The 25339-nt window shown below is 37.3% G+C and overlaps 1 protein-coding gene across 2 annotated transcripts; it reads left to right on the top strand.

The window, feature by feature from the left end:
- MCIDAS (multiciliate differentiation and DNA synthesis associated cell cycle protein) lies at window positions 1-25339 on the top strand. Of its 2 annotated transcripts, XM_044064500.1 has the most exons (7): window positions 1-179; window positions 579-651; window positions 731-810; window positions 8449-8521; window positions 11386-11603; window positions 17382-17492; window positions 24174-25339. In XM_044064500.1, exons 1-7 carry the CDS (start codon window positions 78-80, stop codon window positions 24642-24644), a joined length of 1128 nt encoding a protein of 375 aa, XP_043920435.1. In that variant the 5' UTR covers window positions 1-77; the 3' UTR covers window positions 24645-25339. The 2 variants fall into 2 exon arrangements, with proteins under 2 accessions (XP_043920435.1, XP_043920436.1); XM_044064501.1 differs by lacking the exons at window positions 1-179; window positions 579-651; window positions 731-810 and adding an exon at window positions 7500-8360.

Raw genomic sequence — 25339 nt, 5'->3', positions numbered from 1 at the left:
CGTTAAGTAATTTCTAATATAGTTTGTGTGTCAGAAAATTGTTATTGGTGAATTTAGTTTCAGCTGAGGTCAGTAATATGCAAAATGCAAGAAAAGCCTTTGACAAGATCTGCCCAAACAGAGTGGCAGATTTATCCAACCGTGTGCTTACGAAAAAACAAAACAAACCGGAAAAGAAGGTAATATGTGTACTACTACTACTACTACTAATAATAATAAATCTGTGGGTAGGAAAGTGGGATTTGATTATTCAAAATCCATGTCTCAATGCATGGGTATAATGGTGTCACAGTACTGGTGTCCACTACTAAATAAGTTAAGCATTTCATGCTTGTTTTCGTTATAATATGGTTACGTCTTGCAGTTAAAGGAGAGGCTTAAGGGAACAAGTTGTTAACATGGTGCTTCCCGTAGTCAAGGGTTTGAATCCTCCTGTCACCAGTTATCTACTATATGACTCTGAGTAAGCAAGCCATTTAACCAGGCATTGCTGTCGGTTGTCCCTGAAAATGAGCGCTTTGGGTCAATTGTGCTTACCATGTTATTAAAAAAGTCACACTGTTTTCTTATCTTTGTAGCCAGTTCGAAGAGTCCTTGTCACCAACTCTCCAACAGTGTATGTTGATTCATCTACCACTTTAGGAGATGAAGGTATCAGTGCCTTTCATGACTTTGCTATTTTGTTGCTAGTATGTTTCAGCTAGTGATATATTTATTTTTTCCCTCCCAGCCTTTGCAACCATTGACTGGCAAGACTTGGCAGACTGCTCGTCAGTTCTCCAAGGAACTTCAAATGATGCTCCACATCAGGTATGGGATTATTTTAATTTTTACGCATACTGTATAATATCTGAGATAAAAGAGCAGGCACCTTCACCTATATATAGAATATGCACAGCTTTGTTGAAACCAGAAATAGTGTCAGCCATACTTCGCAACCGCTTAACGCAAGAATCTGGGGGGCGAGGGCAAAAAAAATAGGGACAGTTTTTTTTTTATAAATTTAGAAAGCTGCTAGAATAACGGGATTTGTGTTAGCATGCATTTTCTGAAGGATAAGAAGTCTGAAACTCAAATATATGTTATTACTTGGTGATGTTTTAGTGACTTCAGTCCCCCGTGATTTTCTAGAAACCCACAGATTTTATGAGGAAAATTTGGACGTTCTGCGAAAATCTGTACAGTTGAGAGGTATGTTAAACAGCTATAAAAATAGAAAATAAGGTGAACTAAATTTCTATTAATTATTTTTCTTGTTGGGGTTGTTACGTTTAGCAAATGCTACGATGATAAAACGAAGAACAGATAGAATAGTAACCGGAAAAGGCAATTCTACACAAACGCAATTTATAAACATAAAAGCATCTTACTTACTTAGCCTTGGAGTGCAACATTGTATAATAATGTATCTAACTGGGAACGAGCAGTGTTACTATGTATACTTCCCTGTAGTGAGGTTACCACCTGTCCCACTTTGCGAGGGACATTTGGGCATTTGTGTCCTGCAAAGAAATCGAAAAAATGGCAAATGTCCTGAGATTTTAGGACAAACATATTTCCTATATTTTATGTAACAGTTACATAAAACAGTTATTCTGTATCTGAAATGCCTAAAAGTGATAAGAAACAGAATAAGCAACTAAAATGTTACAAAAATAAGCTTTTATGTAGGCCAAAAAGTGAAGTTCTGTCCTTTGTATTGGCTGTGGGCATTTTTTGCCCTGTAAAATCTGACTTTTGTACCAAAAATGTCCCACTTTGGGCATTTGAAAAGGTGGCAGCCTACCCTGCAGTCATTTCAGGCTCTGGCGGGTTGTCAGTGTAAATTTAACGTAATGTTAAGCGTGCATAATTATTTTGCTGCTTAATAAGGCCGTTTACTTCTTATAAGCATAACCACCTTTTTACCAAAGTGTTATTTTTCCTGGAATTAAAAAAATATAATATTTGCATGACCAATACGGACAGAAACAAAACATACAGGTGCTATACTAATGTCACGTATGCCTTTCAAATACTTTGACTTTTACTCCTATTTTGATCTGTTCATCATACAATTTGTGTTTTTATGGCAAATTACCGAGGATTAAAGCCACTAAATAATGAGAGGTTTGAATTTCAGACTGCATAGCTTTTAGAAAAATGCATGCTAATACAAAAACACATTATCCTGTCATCTTTCTAAGTTTATAAGAGCAATATTTAAACAATTGACACTATTTTGGGCCTTTGTCTCACCATTATTTTTGGCTTTGTCCAGACGTTTTTGCACAAGTATGTCAAGTGGTTGAGAGATATGATGTCACTGTAGCACTCTGTGTAATTATTACTAATATATATATATATATATATATATATATATATATATATATATTATGGTAACTATATCGTTTGTTATTCTTAATGTGGAGCTTTTCTCCCCGGGACTCCACTGAAAAGGTGCTTGACCATCCTGGTAAACAGATGTAGAATAAATAAATTATTTTATTATTATTATTTTTATGTTTTATTTTGTTCTAACCCTAAATCCCAGATGACCTGATGTGAGGGACAACGAAAAAGGTGTTTGGCTAAACTTTATCTTTATCACAGTGCACTATGCATTCTCAAAAGACGAAATTATATTGGCCAAAAACCTTTGCATTTACATAGCTTGGCAGCACTGTTACTGTTTACTTTGAACACTTGTATACAAACTGCCTGAATATTTATTCCAGTGACAATCTGGTTTGCGTTCTTTGCACGTTTCAGACACACTGCAATAAACCGTTTTTTTTCAACTGTAAAATAATGCTTAGACTATATATATATATATATATATATATATATATATATATATATATATATATATATATATATATAGATATATAAATAGACATAGCTTAACTCCACCTTCAGTCTGTTTCTGTCATTTATCATGTTACTTTACTCTGGCAATCCCAGTTGTGGGGGGGGGGGGGGGGCAGCTGTGAATGACAGTACACAGCCAAAGAGAGTTATAAATTCCTAAACACTCGGAAATGTTAATGACTCCGTTGGGTGAGGGCTAACTCAGACATCTACAAATGCAGCAGTATGTGGTCTTTTCCCGAGTCATAAAGTGGGAAAGATGATGTAAGAGCAGTGGAGACTAATTCTTAAAGAAAATATTAAAATATGTTACTCAGGCCCCGAAATCTGTGCACTAAAGAAGCTGAACAGCATAGGCATGTAACAGAATGGGAAAAAAACCCAGAAATATTGCTTTTAAATACGTGACCAGCGTAGGAATGGTTTTATATAGAGGCAAATGGGGAAAGCCTGCTATAGTAGCAGTTGCCCTTTATAGGTAGATGGTTTTGAATACAGTGGAGGATGCAATTCATCTGTTAGACTGTTGGCTGCTTTCACAAAGCACTCTGCAGAATAGAATTGTAGCCAATATTTTTGGAATTGTGTGCAAATTTCCACGTGGTTGCTCCACCTAAATATTACATAATTCAGTAAAAACTGCAAGAAAAACCCAGCCAAACTACTCTCCACTGTGTAATAAGTCAAACCTTCAGTAGTGAAGGCTCTTTGTTTCTTTGCTTGGGATATTCCAAATGTGAAATTAGAGGTATGGCACATATAATGAAGCAATTACGTTAGAATATGTTAGCTACTAATATAACAACCCCGCATCGTCCTGGACGTATGCATTTTCCCTCATGGATCGATTGCCTGTATTCTTAAATTGATAGTATAAAGTTGGAGAATGTTGTGCTCTTGCCATGGGCAACATATCATTTCATCTGAAATGAATATGGACACTACATCTTACAATATGCACTCCTTGATAAACCCACGCTGCAGAATTAATGGATATGCTAGAAAATGTTAAATATTTAGCTGCTAATGTAATATTCGTAGACCCTATATTATCCCGGGCGCATCCATGTTATCAAGGTTTACGCCATGTAAGACATGCCATAGGTACAAACTAATTTCTTAGGGGCAATATTTTGCCAAAATCAAACTCATAAAAGTAAATTAAAATGGTAAAGGTTATTCGTAAAGGAAGATGAATGTCTGACATGCTGCAGAATTAATAGTTTAATATATACATCCAGCCGTGTGCGTTCGTCAATTTTCTTCTTATTTCCCGATTTATTCATTAATTTGTTTCGGGGTATTTTCCTGGCACACGTTTCTTTTACAGGCAACCCAGTGAAGTGACACACCTCTCAAGTCCAGAATTTTCCAGAACGTCCAGATTTTGCCTCATATTTTTGTCTGTTCCGCATAAAAGCTATGGTTTTCTGACGAATTATTTAGGATTGAAATCACTTAATAATGAGAGAGATTTTAGATTCGGACTTCATATCACTCAGAGAACGCATGCTAATGCAAAGCTGTTACTCTGTAACATTTCTGAGTTTATAAGAGTAATATTCAAAACCTAGCCCTGGTTTTGAACATTGTCCCTCCATTTTATATATATATATATATATATATATATATATATATATATATATATATATATATATATATAGTATTGTCCATAATTTTTGAGCTAAGAGTCTAGGAGGTATTCAATTGTACATTTACGCAATAAACACAAGGAGAGAATCAGTACTAGAACTCCAGGAAGCTTATCTCTCAACTGTCTTGATTTTTGCCTCATATTTTTTGTCTGCGCTTCATAAAATGTGTGATTTTCAGGAAATCATTGAGGATTGAAATAATTAAATAATGACAGACAATTGAGATTCAGACTTCATACCATTCAGAAAATCCATTCTAATGAAAACAAATGCTATTCGGTCAAGTTTCTAAGTTTAAAAAAGCAATATTTAAAAATTGTCCCAATTTTTTGGTCCTTTTATTATTTTTTGCTTTGTCCAGATTTCTTGCACTGAGGTTGAGAGGTATGCCAGGAAGGAGTACTTTTTAAATGTTGGTGCTGTGCAGCTAGACTGCTTATATGTGTGCTTATCTATCCATCCTTGCTATTTACACACACACACACACACACACACACACACACTATATATATATATATATATATATATATATATATATATTTGCTTATATAGACCAAGAACTCTGTTTGCTATCATGCACCCATTCTAGAATTTTCTGTAAGAATCATAGTACATGATTTGATTAAAGGCCAAATGCGCCAGTGTATGGTTTAAATCAGTCTTTCATGATACGTGTGTATATTATGTGAGAAATTAGACATCTTTTGATGTAGTAATCAACCTGTAAGGGGCATTTTCCGAGCTGCATTTCTTTCCACTTGATATTCCAAACTCTACATTCTGAAATATTAGTACTTTTTGGTAATGGGATGAATGGGTGGAGAACGTCAGAGCGATACTGATAAATTGGTGATTACTACCCATGCTGTAGTCCCACTGCACTCCAGTCTGGCTGTTACATTCGCATTACTGTCAACGCTACTGAGTCAGAGTGATATAATTTGCAAACAATAATTTATGAATGCTTTCTTTTCTAACTATAACTCTCAAGTAGGTGCTATGACTTGGGCCATATATACATCTCAACCTCTCAGTGGAAGAAATCTGGACAAAGCCTCAACTAATTGTGGGAGGGGGGGGGGGGCAAAGGCCCAAAAAATACGGGCAGATCTTTCAATATTGTGCCAATAAGCTTACTTGCTAGAATAACAGGTTCTGCGTTAATACGTATTTTCTGTAGGATACAAAGTTTGAAACTCAAATGTCTGTTATTATTTAGTGACCTCAATTCTCAGTGATTTGCCAGAAAACCACACATTCTACGAGGAAAAGACCAACCCCCCAAAAAAAAGTGAGGCAAAAAAATCTATTGCATTCTACGAAAAATCTGGGCATTTGAGATTCATGAAAGGAATTGGGCTACTATGATTTTGTCCCTCAGATTCGACCTTAGCAATTTTCTTTATAAAGTTAGGTCTGATTATGAGAATATGCCATATTTATTACGTAAATATAGAAATACTGCCCCTCGTTAACTATAGGTATAGTTTAGTATATGAATACATTCTATTGTGAAAAATAAGAAAAGGCTTCTCTATCTGACCGTCTGCTGTGATTTTTAAAACTCAGAGGTTTAGAGGTAGGTTTCTGACGAATTTTAGGTCTGTAGCTGGTAGTCACCCTCCCACACACAGTACAGACATAGCCGATTAGCATTTATAACAGACTTGTTAAACATTTTGCGTTTTCAAAACTGACAGTAAAATCCCTTGCTTTTGTAAACTGTCAGCGTCGTTCAGCACCTCTGAGTAGACTAGGTTTTAGAGTGACGAAAACTGAAACACCAACACCCCGCCCCCGGCACTCCCCCGCACGCGCCAGGTCTGTGTTGTGGTAACGGTCCAATATGTTACTAAAGTAACCATGGGAGACATCCTCCCGGCCAACGTTAGCCTTTGTAGGTTAGTACAGCAGACAGCAGATAGCCTTTACTGTGAGTGTGAGGTGGGATTGAGCAAAAGTGAAATAAACTTTCACGATTCGATGAATAGGCCATCATGTGTATTAAAACGAATGTCATGTATAATCCCAGTTTCTGACTTCTTTCCTCAAGAACCCGATATAAAATCAGAAAGAATGGGGAACAAATACCCAAAACAGAGACAATGTTAACATATTACCGTGAAAGGGTTAATGGAACAACGTGTTTTGCACTAGTTTGAATTTTCTGAGCAATATCAATCTGTAAAATCCGACATAATTGACTGAAATATTGATTTACCATGAAATCAAACAAATTATGAAAATCGGGGACATTTTAAACATATCAGAGAAAATTGAGAGGTAGAGGTATTTAACATGTGCTGGCAATTGGATTGAATGACCCACCAGTACGCAGAATGCTCAGTATTTCAATAGATATGCAAATAATATTGCTTTAGGCTGGAAAAGAGATACTATTTTAATACTTTGAATACCCCTGAAAACACAATTATTTATATAAGGAGTATATGAAATGAATCTGTCTTGAACCAGAAAGTAACACACACGCGCGCACACACACACACACACACACACACACACACACACCTCTCAGTGCAAGAAATCTGGACAAAGCCAAGAATAATGGGGGGAGAGAGGCAATGACGCAAAAAATGGGGGCGGATTTTAAATATTGCGCATATAAACTTCGAAAATTGCTAGAATAATAAATATGTTTTGCATTGTTATGTAAGTTATGAAGGATATGAAGTCTGAAACACAAACATCTGTCATTAGTTAGTATTATTCAGTGACCTCAGTCCTCAATGATTTGCCAGAAAACTGCAAATTTTATGAGAACTAGACCAAAAATATGAAGCGAAAATCTTGACAGTTGAGAGGCATGTCATATACCCTTAACTGTCCAGATTTTCGCATAATGTCCATATTTTTTGCCTCATATTTTTGGTCTGTTCCTCATAAAATTTGTGTTTTCTGGATTTTTGCGGCAAATCAGTGAGGATTGAATTCACAAAATAATGACAGATATTTGAGTGTCAGACTTCATACCCTTCAGAAAATGCATAGTAACCTTTTATTCTAACAACAACGTTCTAAGTTTATAAGAGCAACATTTAAACTTTGTCCCTATTTTGAAATATCTGTCTCCCCCCATTATTTTTGGCTTTGTCCAGATTTTTTTACTAAGAGGGTGAGAACTATGATTGCCCCATGTGTGGGAAGAAGTGAGTACCAGTATGTAAGCGTTTAACTTCTGCAGTCCAACCCAGCACTTCAGGTTTTGTATGTCAAGCGGCTATACGCCACCTTGTACTTACTTACTGAATTATTTTTCTTAAGAATGTTGTTTCCATTCATGTTAGCAGCTACTAGGCTTGTGACCCCGCCCATCCCAGTGAAAAGCAGCGGCAGCTCAGTTTATTTACTAAGGCTGGAACCCGCACTGTGAAGGAATGTATCTTCTGGATTATACTGGTTGGCTGTTTGCCTCGTGCTATTAGCCAATTGGAGTGCACTCGAGAAGCTATAGCTCTAGCGCCCGAGGAGTTGAGCCTGTGCCGCGTGTGCCACTCAGACTTCAGTGTTCTAAAGTTGATAAAAGAAACACGAGGTCGTAGCAACACACGCTCTCCGTCTGCCAAGATTTGGAGTTGGGTTATGAGCAAGTCAGAAGATACGTCTGTTCCACCAGTATTTATATTTTCTCAACAGATGTTCTATAGGAGAAAGTGATTTCTTTCATTACATTCAGCTTCTTCAGACTTATATATGCATAGGTTTATTACGTCCTGTCACAACTGTAGCCTTTCTAGAAAATCTGCTTCCTTTGAGAAACTAGTTTGAGTGGTTAAGTCTGAAATGGCAGTTGAAGCCTGTTACATGCAATATCCTTCGTGGGGATACGATTATCAGGTATGCATTGTAAAAACTAATTTATTCATATAAGGAGTGTATTTGTATTGGAGCAATTAAACTTAATTCCATGTGTTTTTTTTTTCAGAACCACCGATTGCAAGATGCAGCCGAATTTAGTCTTCAAGATTTTAGAGATGCAGTTGATAATTTCATTTCAGGTAAGTATGCTCGTACTGTTTGATTAATGATATAGCGACACTGTTCACTCCATACATTTACTGGAGAGGTACAAGTCAAGCAAGGGGCAGCTCGAATTATCTTGAATATATATTAAATGCGCGCTCAGACGGGCGCGCGCACTCATATAGAGCTCTGTGAGTGTCTTTTTCCACAGCATTAAGTTATCCTTAGGAGTGAAAATACACTGTACTTGGTGTGAAAACATTTTACTCCATTACGTTTAATTAGAAGACACCGCTGAATCTATAAAGGAGGGTTGGGTGGGGGTTAATACTTAACAGTTCACTCTTAGAGAACATACTCAGTAGTACGTAGTAGTAGTTTATCAGATAAGATCCATAGGCAAGAGCCCCACAGGCTGGTATGGAGCTAGACACTACACAGGTAAAGATAGTGGTACCAGACTCGTGGTAAAATGTCATTAACTGTTTTAGCTATAATCCTCTATACTAAACTTCTAGAATAACTTTCATTTGGTAATTACGCCAAAGTCCATCCTTGCCTTGCTAGCGATTTTACTAGGATCCGTTAATAATACAGTTATTTGATTTCTAGATGCCTTTAAACTTGCTACTGACATTATTGTCGTATCTCTCATCCTCTAAACGCAAGTAATCTGGATAAAGCCAAATACTACTATTACTACTGCTACTAATAATAATAAGATCAAAGGCTCAACATCAGGGGGACTTTTTAAATAGTGTCGTTATAGACTTGAACAATTGGGAGCCTGATAGGTTTTGCATTAGCATGTATTTTCTGAAGTACAGGAAGTCTGAACTCAGATGTTTGACATTGACTTCAATCCAGAATGATTTGCCAGAAAAAGTAGATTTTATGAGGAATAGTGACAACATTTGCGGCAAAAATCTGCACATTCTGAGAAAATATGGACAATTCAGATGTATGATTATTGCAGAAGGATTTTTGTTTCACACAATTAGCTTTCTCAAATAAATTATTATGCCATACTTTGTAGAATGATTTAGTTAGGAGACTAGCAATATGGGACCTTGTGGATTAAACAGCCTGTAATAATCCTAAAAGCAATGTTTTAAGTAACAGGTCTCTGTTGACTTGGAGGATGAAGGTAAATAAATATAAATTCAAATAATAATTGGTAAGAAACCAGGTTTCATCAACAAACAGATGTTTCAAAACCTTCATACTGCAACATGTTATTTTAAACAAAATTGAAGTGAGTTTGTTGCTTTTTCAGTGGCCTTGCAATTGGGACATTCAGAGGATTAAATATTCCCTTTCTTATTACTAGATGTTTTCTATTATTTGATCTAGTTACATTTTTGATAGCATAGCGTGTACAGTTATAAAACTGTAGGAATCAGATATTACCACACTTAGAGCTTTCTAGAATGATGTCTAAAGTGTCTGTTGTATTTCCATGTTGTTTGATGTTCCTAAATTGTTCTTCAGAAAATTGTATCACCTGGATGAGTTTTTAACCAATGAATGTACACCATATTCAATGCTACACTTAAAGAAACCCCAATCTCTCCAAATCACACGCTCCAGGGACCTAAACCTTGTCACCACAATAAACAGAACATGCTGGAGGGATAGATTCTTATCTCAGAGACTTCACATACTCTGGAATAAACTACCCATTCATGTCAAGCAAAGCTCCTCATTGGCCCTCTTTAAGAAAAATCTTGATGACTGGATGGGAAATAGAAAATTCACTCTGAGGATCACTTCTGCGGCATTGCTTGACAGGGGCACAGGAAAGTAATTTTCTTGGGTGGGAAAAGTCAGGGAACCTTTTTGGCTAGGCTTATATCCCAGGGCCGATAGCCTAGTTACCTACCTATGAACCTAAAAGTTTATGAGCTGTTAATGAGCAGCTTCCTTTGGTCCACTGTTTGATTCCCTCAGTTTCCATTTGCCTAACTGTGAGGCAAGGTCTGAGCTAGGTTTATGTAGGTCAGTTCTTTACCCCCCCCCCAAAAAAAAAAGAAAGAGAGAAACAAAATACTTCAATACATAATTTTGTTAGTTTTGTTAGGCTGTTAGACACCTTTTGGATGTTCTTATTATCATTTTTGGTGAGAATTAGGTAATCATCCTTGTAGGTGTTGGCATGATTGTCTTTGCCAAATCTTAATGTAGTAGCTAAGGATGAAATAAATAAGCAAATAATCCTTTTCCCAAAACAGGTTCCTTGAAGGACTATACTTATAATAATATTTGTTTAGAAACATGTCTTTTCTTTGAATTTGATTTGTTATGAGATGTTTAGTGATAAATGTGTATTCGTCATCAAATTATGGTCTACAGATTGGATGTTTTTCATTTTCTTCATAAATGAAATATTATAATATCTATTAGAAGAATTAAAATGTGATGACTGTGTGTGTGCATGTGTGGCATGTGTGTAGGGGGATCTTGGCACCTTATAAACCATTTTCTTATGTAGCTTTACAGTAGAATGCAGGAATGTTTGATATATTTCTTGTAATAGATGCCATTACAAAGTGTACTGCTAATGCTGCTGCATCCCAAGTTGCTTTAGAATATTGTTCCATGACACATACTGAAACATCTTTGTGATCCTCATGCAAGTCCCACATCTTGAACATCTGGGTATATCCTGAGGCATAGGAATACAAGATTTGTGAATGGATTGATTAATTTTCTGTTAGAGCTGTTTGTGTATTGCTGTCTAATGTTAGTCTTAGCTTTGTGTTAGAGATTGTACTTGATTGCCCTATGTCTGAAACTGTTGTGGATAGGAAGCAGTCTTATAATCAAACTATTGTTAATTTCTTGTTATACGAGATAACCTGGAACTGTAACTTTACGGACAATATTTTTGTTTGCACAGATCCCTCATCCTTGATCCATTCTGAACTTGGAGCAGTAGACCTTCCTCACTGTGCTGTATCTGACTTTGATGCCTGCCTTGCATCTTCAATCCATAGTCTAGATGGACATATTTTGCAAATGAATATCCCACCAGTCCCACCTCCAGAGCAGTACTGGAAAGATGTGGCTGACCAGAACCATAAGGCACTAGGAGATGCGTTAGAAGAAAATACTCAGGTAAATGAGTCTTGTTTAGATATTTACTTCATTACTTGTAGGTGCACAGTGCTTGTGCAAAAATAATGATGCTGACTGTCAGTTTTATCAAGGCTAACTGGGACTTGTCACATTGCTCTCCTCTTGTGAACAAACCAGGCTTATTCAATTTATTTAGGGGAATAATATGGTATAACATTGGCCAGCTGAGTTACTTCTCAGCAAACCAGAATCAGATGCATCTAGGGACAGCAGATGGTGACTTTTGCAATTTACCCCAATGTTTTGTAACATGACGTTAGTTATATTAAATAAAGAGTGCCTACTATGAATCCACTTATGTGGTTGGAGGTGTGGAGGTTCTGCCCCCATGTAAGAACCTTTTCATTGGCCTTTAATGATCTAACATGGCTTGTGTGTAATCACAATTCACCAAAAAGTGACCTGATTGGATTAATTATATCTGAATAAGACTCTCATATATAATTACATATTTTATATGTATCATACCTGATATAGCTAAAAAGTTATTCCTTTTTGAGAATAATGATAATTAGAACATATCAGTCATTTCTGAAGTTTTCTATATATCCCACATATACATGCATACACAGAAACACACGCACATGCATGCAATCACACAACACACACACACACACACACACACACACACACACACAAAATCCCATATTTAGCAGTCATTATCGGAAGTTACTTTGGTCAGTCAAGTCACTGGTGCTGCCAATTATCAAGTCATTAGGAAGCTGTAACAGAGGCCATGGCAGTAGAAGAGAAGCAGCTCCCCCATGGTTTATGTACTGTGTGAAGGGTAATCTGTACTGATTCATTCACCCTTGGACACCACACTTCAGACAATGAGTAGTCAGGCCAGACAATATTCAGAGGAGGGCAACAAATGGGATATAGAAGCCACAGTGGAACTGCTATGAGGAAAGGTAGAAATGTACCATGTTCACCTTGAACTGTATCAGAGGGAAGGCATTTGGATGAAATCTTCACATTTCTAAAGGTGATTTATGCAGCACTATAAACATTCCTCAGCAGATGCATACATAATGCAACTAAGTTTCATGAATAAAACCTGCAGATTGTGCATTTTATACAGGTGGAGGGAAGGCTTTCTTTATTATTGGAATGGCATGGAGTCAATGCGCTTTTATCAGAGATGATTAGTGTGGTTACACTGCTTAAATGCAGGTAGGGCAATGTTTTGCTTTAGCTGTATCATAGATAGGAATGTAATTTCACTTATTAACATGGAGAAGGATTCCTTTCTATAATGCATGTATTTTGAGTTTGCCTATTAAGTCAGGCACTCAAAGCTTGGCTAAGGGAACAGAACAGGTCCTGTTGTCCTTTTCCAAGAGGGAGGGTGTTAGCATGAGGTACTGTTATAGAGACTTTCAGTTGACAACAAGAAAATTATCAGTTTGCATTTTTACATAAAAGTGACTTAGACATACTGCTAAAAGGAGTAGATTTAAGCTTGTATATTTGCTTCCATTTTTGTCATCTCGTGTACACTTGTAGGATTTCTAGACTGCATAGCGATATATTGGTGCTTACTGTGACAATGGAATTAATCGTCACCCTTCCAAACTGTTACCTTGGCTGGTCTGTACATTTGCCTCATCAGCAAGGCAAGACAGTCTCTGCAGCATAGGAGGAATGAACCTGCTTGGTGACGGGACACATCACTGAGGCAAGAAAGAAACATAAGTAAAGGGACAAATGGGTTTGCTGGGGAGTGGCCTGAGAGGGTAAGCAACTCAGAGAAAGTAAGTTAAAACAAACAAACAAATAAACAAAAAACAAACAAACAAAAAAGGATTTCAATTTTGTAGGTTGTTGCTCTGTTCAAAAATGCTGAATTTTGTAGTCTGCCCATATTAACACCCTTCCTTTCTATTGTACACAAATCCTTTTAGGATAACAAACATTAATGGCCTTAAGCTGGTAAAAGATGGGTCTACTTCATAACACTGAAATTTCATAATGTTGAATTTCATAACATTGAGACCAAAACATCTAAATCCCAAAACACTGAAAACCCAAAACACTGAAAACTCTAAACATTGAAAGTGTGCTTCAGAACATTGAAAACTACAATGCATATGTAAATAACATCCTCTCCACCTTTAACAACACCTAACTAATGAATACACTTTCTACTAAGTTTTTGCAGATGGGGCAAGCCCCCCTGCACCCCCCATGCCCCCCGTAAATTAAATATACCAACTCTAAGATCGCACTACGGTGGAAAAAAGTAAATTTTCTAACCTCACTGTATCACATGTGAAGTGAAGGTAATTTAGAAAAAGATTATAAAAAATAAAATGCACAAAGAATAGAATAAAACACATGGCAAAAATATCAGAAAGGAGCACTGAAGTTTATGATATCAGATAATTATAAGAATGGGCATGTAAATATATTTTTAGGGAGCCACTGTCTATGAGGGGACTCCTTTAGCCATCTAGGCAGCATGTGCCAGAAATACCACCCATGGTAAACAAAGGTACAACTGTCGGGGGGTTCATTTGAATGTCTGGAAGTGTCAGCAGCACTTGGGTGGCCAAACACAGGGAATGGGACTGTCAGTGCCTTGCAAGAAGTCCCCACTTACACTGGTGTTGGACTGAGTAGGAAAGTCTTTGTGTAGTGTAGGCAGTAGGGTGCTGGTACACATTTTCAGCTCTGAATACTTGATTCATCATGGTGGTGATCTACCCACAGAAAAGCCAAACTGTAAAGTTTTATCAATGTTGAAAAAAAAATATACCCAAAATGAAATCATGTAAACTGGAGAAATGGGAGAAGTCAATTAACATACTGTGATGGCCTGTGTCCTCACATTACCAGTGAGATATTCCTGAACTTCAAATCAACACAGTTATCTCTGCAGTTGTATTTCTATTGAACTAGGGCACCTTCTGTCCATTCCATATATTCATTACCTGAAATACCTAAACATGATATTTATTCTCAATCCTCATTCACTGAAAAATAGAGAATATGGTTTCTAAAATGGGCTAGCAATTGGTATACCATTTCCTCTACTTCTATGGGCATTTATTCACTACTTAGAAATGAATAAATGCATATCTGAGGCACAGGTGCTGGCATTTATTATTCATCAGGTGATCTCTGATTTGTGGAGGAAGACGGCTGCCCATTCTGTGACTCATTTCTCGGAGGGAACTTAAAGAGGGCTGTCCTATTCCATGACTTAAACTTCATTTCTAATTTGGGCTGTAGATCAAAGTGGCAACAATAAAATCACACAAATTGCAAATGCAAAGGCCCAAACAAAGAACCAAAAGGTAAAACAAACCAGGCCAGCACTTGTGTGAGAGGAAAAAATGTCTTTTATTATTTTCTAATAGGTCTTGAAGTCTGACCTATATAAACTGTTGCAGACACATATATCAAACTAAAGAATTTACCAGCAAAAATACACCCTGTATATTTAGCATTAATACATTTGCAAATTGCAGTATGGATTGGGTAGTGTATTTGGCTGTGTGCACATGTTCAGCATTTTATATAGGTCAGACTTCAAGACCTATTAGATTATGCATATCTGAACATCTCAGCAACATTAGGAATAAATGCTGCACTAATTCATTGGGTCTATATCAAAACCACGAATGTTCACAACCGCGAATGCAAGAACACCGACACATAAACGCCAAAGTGCTACAACACTGAAAGAAGTGAACAGCGAAAATCAAAACACCGAACGTATTTCTGAGAACAACAGCACCATACAGGTAAGGAAAGCCTACGTAAACAAACTTCCGCAGGGGGCAAGCCCCCCTGCACCCCCATGTGGGGGGCTGCACCCACCATACCTCCCTACTTAAATATACCAACTCCGAGATCGCATTACAGTGGGGAAAAGGATATATTTCCTCTTCCCCACGATCACTCTGCTGGCCACGGAAATACATTCAGCATTCCGATTTTTGCTCTTTACGTCTTTTGCTCTTGTAGTACTTCGGCCTTTATGTGTCGCTGTCCTTGAATTCACGGTTTTGAACATTTGCGCTTTTGATATACACCCAATGCATTATATAAGCATACCATTAAACATTCAACTGCCCATTTTCAATTTATTGTCATTGACAGTGTATGTGGTATCAGGAACTTTATTTTAAATAAACAAGTAAAAGCATGGATTGTTAGACTGGTTGGGCTTTTTCCACCTGGTTTAAATGAACATCTGTGAATAATGTGCTGATTGGTTCATTTGTAAATGATATTCTAAATTTCCCTATATATATATATATATATATATATATATATATATATATATATATATATGGGGCTTGATACTGCAGTCTGTGTTATGCATTGAAAAAGGCTTTGGGCTGAAACCGGTCTGCTAACTGTTGTTTGACTTTAATAAAAGTCAAATTTTCCTCTCACACAAGTGCTGGCCTGGTTTGTTTTGCCCTGTGGATCAAAGTCACATATTTATGAACTACATAAAATCTAACATCTGGTACCTGGCAGAGTCAACTTTCGCTCTAGATGATTGTCACTGCTGAGATGACACCCCGACCCCATATGCAAAAATGGGAAAAAGGGGTTGTGGATGCAGGGAGGGATGGATGTGGCACATGCTTTAGGATTAGAAATGAGCAGATACCAGTAGAAAGTAATAGTATGGATTTGTGATGTGATAACTAGGTTCTGGTTATTAAAAGTTTTTTTTTATTGAAGTATACATTGGTATGCAGAACAATGCTTAAAAATCTCCTAGAGTGTATGTGCTGATGCATCCCAAAATGCATGCTCATTGATGGGGTTTCCGTGCTTTAGCATATCAGAACATTTACTGGGACGTTCCGTCTTTCTAGATTTTTTCTGGGAGATTTTTATCTTTTATATGTTCTGTAATATGTAATGTGTTTTGTATAGTTAAAGCTAATTGTTTTACCAAGGTACTTAATTGTTTTCAGAACAAAGGTTTAAACTGTCTTCTTTATAGGACAGTGTCCTTAAACCATTTAACTTGTGGCTAGTTGTGGCCATACCATAGCTGGGTGGAAAAAAGATATTTTCTTTATAGAGGATGGGCAGTGATTTCTTCTCGGTTCCTATTGTGATATATTTCCCAGTAGAAGCTTATGGAGCTTACAAGGGGATTTTCAACAATTAAATCTTGTTTTGCTCTAAACCTGAACACTTCCTATCAGATAAACCCTTAAAATGACCTGTTCTGAAGTAGCCTGTTGAGAATGAGGGCAGTTTCTATCTGAAATACCAATAAGAAGGGAAACTGTGTGTCATGCTGGTGCTTTTGCATTACAAGGAACCCCTTCCTCTTTGAAGCGACTACCTATAGCACTGAGGAGATTTAAGGGGGACTGTGAATAAGTTATTTGATACTCAGTGTGACTGCTATAAAATCACAAGGTAAAGAAACGGATCATGATTTTGGCGATTCATAATAAGTTTTATGCTTAGTTTTCCAGATATGCAATGAACTTTGTGCATATATAAAATGAAAATCCATTATTATAGGCTGGTTTTCAGAACATGATCACATGAGATGGAGTAATGTAACTGAACTTACATTTCTGGTAATACTTATTGCAGTGTGCTATTAAATGTTTATTAAATATGCCAGAGTTACGTATCTCATGAATTATTTAGAGCATTTATTATAAAGTATTGTGGTTTCTCATTTCATAATAAGTTAAGACATCTAATACACTTTTTATTCATATAATTTAATTTATAACTTGTTTTTTCTACTACTGTTTATAGCTGCATGTTACACTGACCAGGAAACAAGAAGAGATTGCTTCCCTGAAGGAAAGAAATATTCAGCTGAAGGAACTTGCAGGGCAGGCAAAACATTTGGCTTCAGTACTTGATGTAAGCTTTACTGTATGATATCCTGGCATTAATTGGTTGCAATAATTTAAACAATTTTAAATTGTAGCTTAGCATGTACATACCATGTGACTAGTTAACAAGGAGCTTCAATAAATCTAAGTAGTTGAGACTACTTAGTTATTGATATATGCTATGCTATAATAATGTGATTTTATTTTGCTATTCTTTTAAGTATCCCTAGTGTTATTGCATATCTAATAAAGATCTGTGAAGAGCTTAACAGATTCATTCTGACAGACATTTTTAAATGAATAAGTAACACTACCTGCCAGGATTGAAACTGTGCAGAAGCAGTAAGTACCCCATGAGCTCCAAGAACACTATTAAATTTGACTAGCCACAGTGCTTCATATTTTTTTCTTGCAAGGCATTGGTTCACAAAAGTTTTTTCTGTCTTAATCACCCTGAAATCTGATTGACATTTTTCACTTCTTCTTGACTTTCACCACCACCTTTATATTATCTGAGATAATGTCCTCAAGTTCCTTTCTATTTCTTGTTAATATTATCTAACTACTATTATATAGTCTTGTCCTGGAAATTTGCTAATAAGATGCTATAACCTGCCTGTCTTTGCATTGAATCCAACCTGACATACAGCTAACCATTTGTTTAAATTTGCAAAGTTCATTCTCATTCATTCCACTTCACTGCATACAATGGTTCTGTTGCAGAAGTGCATGGTAGCTGTATACAGGCTCATGTTTTCCACCAGTTCCTTTGTAGTGATGGTTGCAGATAAATTATTAACCCTGTGTATACCACTTTTAAGTAAGTCCCTTGTTTCATCATGTATTCCTTTCCTTCCCTTTCATTGTGGATTCAATTTAGAAATACTATTTGTGCCACAGTACCCTCCATGTCCTTATGGCAGGGTCCTATTCTTGGACCCACTCCAGTATTAGCAAACGTGAACATAATTCTTGGGTGGAACTGTGCTCTGCATCAGAATTCTTTATAGATTCCATCTGCAGCTCCCCTCTCATGCTATCATGTAGTTATTTGATATTTGTTAACCAACATAGTGAAAAAAAGTCATAAAATAACTCATTCCAGCCTTGGCTTAGGTCAAATGCAAGCACAGTTATAGATATAGGCCTTCTTACAACATTTAGGCTTCTGTACAAACAAGAGGTCCATCCACCCACCCAGCCAGCAATTTTCTAAATCACTCATCCTGGTAACGGTCAGGATGCTATTAAACTGATCAAGGTAGGTCAGACTTCCCTATCCTCAGCAATAGTCACCTGCTCATTACCAGGAAAACTAAGAAATAATCACTCTGGTGTGTCCTGGGTCTACCCTGGGGTCTCCTTTCAGACCCATATATCTCATAAAGGGGGACCATGGGAGTAGGCATTCTTACAGTCTGTTCAGACCACATCAGGTAACACCTGTCAACATGGAGAAGCAGTAAGTGTTGTCTGATATCTTCTCGGATTTCTTGAGACTTTTATTCTGTCTTAGAGAGGGAGCCAGCTGCCTTGCAAAGGAACTTTATCTGCAGTCTATTCCTTTCAGTTAATGCCCAAAGCTCATAACCATAGCTGAGGATGGACACATAGGCTGACAGGTGCATTTATTTATTTTTCTATCTATCTATCTATCTATCTATCTATCTATCTATCTATCTATCTATCTATCTATCTCTCTATTTTATTTACTGGGTTGCCCCTGTTGGGGTTATGCACATTTATTTTTTTAGTTCTTTTCCACACTCCCCACTTCATCCTGCAGTCTCTACTCCAGTACTCATGTACAGCACTGGGTCTACCAGCCACCCCATGCATCCTGGACTATCTCTGTATACATGTTGGGGCTGACATAGATTCTAAGGGTGTCCTGGGTGTCTGGCGCTGACCATTTGCCTGAGTGGTGCCACTTATGACCTATCCCTGCCTCCTAATACCTTGCTGACATGTACCCTAACAACCCTGCCAGTTCATGCTGCAGGCTGACTGGACTGAACTGCTCTCTACTTCTGCACAGAACTGACACTGGTGAGTTGTCCCACCCATCATCTGAAGAGCATTCTGATTTGGGTTCCTGGTCTCCTGCAGGTTGCTCCACATGCCACCTACTCCTCTGGGATATGACTGCACACATCCTCTTTGTCAGCACCTGAGCCTGAGCTGCCAATCAAACTTGGGCTGTCTGGGATGTAGTAACAGCTTTGTCCCCCAGTGCCACTGTGATGATCATGCTCATTTTTAGAGTGGACCTAGCAACTTAACATAATGCATTTTGAAAAAAAAAAATCAGATGTATTTGAAATGAACAGGTACTGGCATCACTGTATCTATCTGCTGGTGAGAATCCCAGTCTCTTCTACCTTCACTTATGAATAAGACTCAAAGATACTTAAATTTCTCTGCCCATTTCCCATCTGAGCTGCAGAGGGCAATGCACTATTTCCTAGGAAAGAATAATGTGTCAAGTTATATAGACACATACATAAATAAAGTAAATAGATAGATAGATAGATGTTTGTGTATGTATATCTATATAATATAATTTAAATGGACTTTTATGAACTGGATACCTCAGACTTGTATGCTTAAAGCTAACGACATAGTACAGGGTAGCCGAATAAACACCTACTGAAGACCTGAAATTCATGCTGAAAATCACTGACATCCCCTCCTTTGATGAACAAAGTGAGTAAAACAAGAAGTACGGCACCAGCATCTTTTTCAGATAAAGCTGAGATAGCGAGAGCTTAATAACTTAATTCCAAGATGTTAAATGTTGACCCAGTTGTTATTGGGAACCAGTGTGGATCCCATGGCATACAGCTGGCGTGACCATAATGAGATTTTTGTTCAGCACTGCAGCTGCTGAATTCCCCAACTACTGAACGTGACACTGGTCAGTAGCATGGAGCCCAAGGTAGCCAAGATGAGACCACCGTATAAATCATTGCTGCTATATAACTGTAAGGAATTGGGTCTTTCATGTATGAGAATTTTCTCTGTCTTCATTACATGCAGATGACAGGTACATAAACTTTGTCATTTCTCTCAGTTTTACTGCTCACCTTCAGTGTGCACTTCTGACAGATTAAAGTACAACACGATACTTATTTCTATAAGAAACCCTAACTATGTATGTATTAGTAACTTACTGAAGCAGCAACAGCCAGGCATGTTCCATATACTGCATGCAAGAACTGATTCGGCTAAAATGTTAAACAAGAATATTGGCTGGCTTAGAAGTAATATATATAGATAACTGAGACATTTGTAAGGCAAAATGAATAAATAAACTACAGAGGAATCCTAAGATTGGGTCATGACATCACAGAGGAATCCGAAGACTGGGTCATGACATCACAGAGGAATCATAAGACTGGGTCATGACATCACAGAGGAATCATAAGACTGGGTCATGACATCAGCTGTTGGTGGATCTAGGAAGGAACCAAGTAGTTGCAGGCCTTTTTATCTTCCATTCCAGTTAAGGTTATGGCAGATGTGTGTGTGTGTGTGTGTGTGTGTGTGTGTGTGCACATGTTTGTGTGTGGGTTGTATGTTATTCAAGCTAACCGGGTTACCTAATGGTAAATATCTTAATTTTATGCAGATAGACAGCATTATGCCTTTGGTTCATAGGTTTATAGGTTCATAGGTTGGTACTAGGCTATCGGAGAAGGATTTCCTGACTGTTGTGGCAATGTGGCTATCAAAGGTGAGACCACTGTCCACCTGTGTCCCTAAGTCTCTTATCACACTTTCGGTGTTTAGTGTACTGCCACCTATGTGGTAATTCATGGATACATGGTTTTTCCCAAAGGGGATAACTATACATTTCTTGGCATTAAGCTTGAGCCCATGGCTCTGGCACCAAGCATCTGTTTCTGTAAGGCCCTTTTGTAGAATATCCACATCATTTGGGGATTCAGTAATGGCTCCCAGTTTGCAGTCATCTGCGAACTTTGTTAGCCAGAGTCCCTTAGTGTTGGCCTGTACTTCAGAGAAGTAGATGTCAAACAAGAGAGTTCCCAGGACTGAACCCTGAGGTACTCCACTTGTCACTTGTCTGGAGCTGGATTGGAGTCGGCTACTTTTACAGTCTGGTTTCTGTCAGTAAGCCAGTTGGCAACCCATAGAGTGACGTATGGATTTATGCCCAGCTTAGTAAGTTTATCTATGATTCCAGAGTGGGGGGTGGTGTCAAAGGCCTTGGCAAGGTCCAGATAGGCTGTGTGGACTGCCTTACCCTCATCCACAGCTCTGGAGACTGATTTGAAGAAATCAATCAGGTTCAGGAGACAAGATCGTCCGTTCACGAACCCAAACTGGGTGGGGTCCAGTGTTTGAAGGTTGCCAATGTCTTTGTTTATAAGTTCCATGATAATGTGTTCCATGCCCTTGCAGATCAAAATTTGTTGCATAGCAAAAGAACTGTCAGCCCATCTTGATTCATTTGTGTTACTGGTTTAACTCATGGGTAGCTTCTGAAATATATGGATCCGGATGTCAGTAAAGTCTGTAACTTTGTTTGGGGAAGAGTGGTGGAAAAGTAGAACAGGAACCAACATGATGGGACAGCCAGGTAACTGGATGGATAGTTAACTAGAAGGAGATGGTATTTTGATGAGAGGGAGTCTACCTAGGCAAATTACAGTAAATAGAGCACTGCTAGAATGTTTAGCTTTAGTAATGTCTCTGTTTACGTTATCATGTTTACTACTGATCAAGATGGTCCAGTGGTTAGAAATAGAAAGACCAGCCTTTAGTGGACCTTGGTGCTACTGTCAGAGTGGACAGATAGGTGGTAGCTGGAATTAAAGAGAAAAACATATAAGTTTATACACCTTCATGGGAAAGGAAGAGTGATGCTATGGGTTCTAGACTAAGAAGAGGATCCGGTAATTGTCTGCGTGCAGAATTGTACAGTACAGTGTGAAAGGAGAATGACAGTGGCCTGAAACATAGTGGATTATGGACCTGAGTGACATAAGAAAGGCAGTTGTCAATTTTTATTTTAAATAGCACTGATGAGACTGCATTTAGAGAAATATATCTATTTCTGATGGCCATAAATATAAGAAGAGATTTTTCAATGACAAATTAAACGGTATGAAGACTACGAGGTTTGGAATATAAGGAGACAATGATAAGAAGGGAAGCAAAGGGGTGATAAGAAATGTATAAAAACTCAGTGGACATGTGAAAGGATATAAATGACAATGAAGAACAGATGGTGAATAACTTGGCAGGTAGAAATGAACAGTTGATGACTGACTTAAGGAAATAATATTTCACAGAGAAGTTTGTGGAGTCCTGTCCTCATAATAACTTAACTTACCAAAAAAAAAATAACCAAAAGTTGTTTTTCTGCATAACTTTATAGCAGCTGCAATTAAGGAAGAAGTTCAGAATATCATTCTAGATTCTAGAAGCATTCTTTGAGTTGCATTCCAGGAGATGCTGAGAACCTGAAGCTTGTCTGAAGTCTGACCCTTAAATTATCTTGTGATTATTTCATTTAACATTGAGGAATCTGTAAAGATGAGTGAATTTAGTGAAATGAGGCAGAATGCATAACATTCTGGTAGAATATTGGCATTTTTGTTATGTCAAAGATCTTGAAATATACGTATACATACACATATACATATACATAGACATAAACACACACACACACACATATATATATATATATATATATATATATATATATATATATATATATATATATATATATATATATATATATATATATATATATATATATATATATATATATATATATATATATATATATATATATACACACATATACATGTACATACACATATACTTTTGCCACCCAGGAGCATGTGTAACTACCTCATTTATACCCCTACTTGGGTATGTGATTGTGTATCTGTCTTGTCTGTTTTTCTGCTGAGAATTATATTGTGATGTGTGGCATTTAGTGTAGAGAACACAATGGATTTGAGCATGCCTGGCAGACATGCCTGGTATGTCACATTCCAAAGTGTGTCAAATAATGAAGGCAGGAAAGCATAAGAAAGATGTAAGATGCCACTCTGGTAGTTGCTAAAGAAGATATCAACTGATGCCAAAGAAAGAGATATAGATGAAATGGAAAAGCAAATAAGCATAAATTATAGAAAAGAAGGAACTGAAGCTATGACTATGTAATTATTCTGTAGCCTGGCACAGTTTGTATTGCATCATAGCATTGTTTTTCACATTACAGGTTGCATTATAAATGCATACCAGTTTCTGAAACATGTGGACTGCCTCATGAGTCTTTAACTGCATTGTTAGACAAACATATACAGCAGCATTATTTAAAGAAAGTGTGGATGCAGACTGCATTGACAAAGTAGTCTGTAATTTAATATTTAAATGTTTATGGCGTACAATTTGACAAATAATACATAGTGTCTGTGTAAGGGTAAGGCTAATGCCTCTTCTGGCTACAATGATAATAGTGCAATGAGCAGGAATGAAATATTATTGATTTGTTAGCTTTTCTGTCTGTCAGAAAAAAAATGTTGTATCAATCTGAATGCAATTTTTGTTCAATGCTATAGATGGCGTTGCTGACTGACTAACAGTTGAGTAAATCGTCAGGCAGTATCTTGGCAGTATCTTGATAGTAACCGTAGTACCAGTACTAATATAACTTTGTGTTTTTAAACAGAAGCTGATGAAACAGCAGGCAAAGGGCAATAGTGATGTTGCTTCAGAACCTTTTCCTCTGAGAGGTGCTGGGAAAAGAAAAAGGCTGGAAGACGTATATGAAAATGAGCAGGAATGCAAAGAAGTGGATGCAGTTTTGAGAGAGATCTCTGAGAGATGCAATGCAGCTTTACAGCCATTGGACAATATAAACTTTAAGTGCCCTAAACTACATTCAGAGATGGAGCTCTCTAGTGAGTGTGTTGAAGGCCAAGAGAAGATTCGCATGTATGGCTCCTTTAATGGAATACAAACTCGCACAGTATGCAGTTCCCTTAGTCTAAATGACAGTGAGATGGATGAGGAAGACATGGTCTTCAGAACTTCCATTAGGGAACATTGCACTATTCGAACTTTGGCATTTCCTCAGGGTAATGCATTTACCACCAGGACACCTGGTGGGGGCTACAAATTCCGATGGGTTCCCAACTAGGCACATGGATCAGCTAACTACACTGACCGGTTGAACCATGCATACAGCTGGATTCTTATCATGCATGTTTGCACTGCCTGCATTTCGCAGACTCTTTTTTTTTTTTTTTGTAATGTAGCTCTTAGTATTTTACCTCATAAATCAGGGGCAGCAGTTAAAGTCAGGAACAAATGCCAAAATTAGAAAGAAGCTCTTAAATGCAAGGTAATGACCATTAAGTCATTGCAGTGCAGAATGTAGTTTGAAAATATGTAAAAAAAAAAAAAACTTACAACTTCTAACATTATATGATTTGGCTCATAAAAATCAGAGTCAGTCATATCTTCTTCTGAAGGAACATTTCCTTTTTCAAGTACCTGACAGTGTAGAAACTGACACTACAACTTGAAGGTAGGAGCTGAGTATTTCATACATGAAAGAGAATCCCAGCTCAGGTCAGTTATACTCAGACAGGTGGCAGCTGTATTTATTATTTTTAAGTTATTGTGTATATGATTTTATATTTTGACAGATATTTAATATTGTACATTCTCCATTGAATGAATCCTAAGGTGCATAATATATACAGTATTCTGAATGATGTCACACTATATGCATGTCTGGCCTTGCTAATTTCACTTGAATTTGTAATCACACAGGATGATCTAACCAGACGTGTTGTAAAGGGATTGATTAATTTTTAATTGAATGTAATA

The sequence above is a fragment of the Protopterus annectens genome, chromosome 2.part2, assembly GCF_019279795.1.
Source record: "Protopterus annectens isolate FY-2018-M chromosome 2.part2, PAN1.0, whole genome shotgun sequence".
NCBI classification, from domain to species: Eukaryota; Metazoa; Chordata; order Ceratodontiformes; family Protopteridae; genus Protopterus; species Protopterus annectens.
The sequence above is the reverse complement of the archived record's forward strand: the minus strand, read 5'-3'. Positions and strand labels throughout refer to the sequence as shown.

Bases quoted from the DNA above. Each gene is read 5' to 3' on its own strand.
- MCIDAS (XM_044064500.1), top strand. From the start codon at position 78: ATGCAAAATGCAAGAAAAGCCTTTGACAAGATCTGCCCAAACAGAGTG. The intron at 811-8,448 runs GTATGGGATTAT...TTTTTTTTTCAG, and splicing joins CAAATGATGCTCCACATCAG to AACCACCGATTGCAAGATGC. The intron at 11,604-17,381 runs GTAAATGAGTCT...TACTGTTTATAG, and splicing joins CGTTAGAAGAAAATACTCAG to CTGCATGTTACACTGACCAG.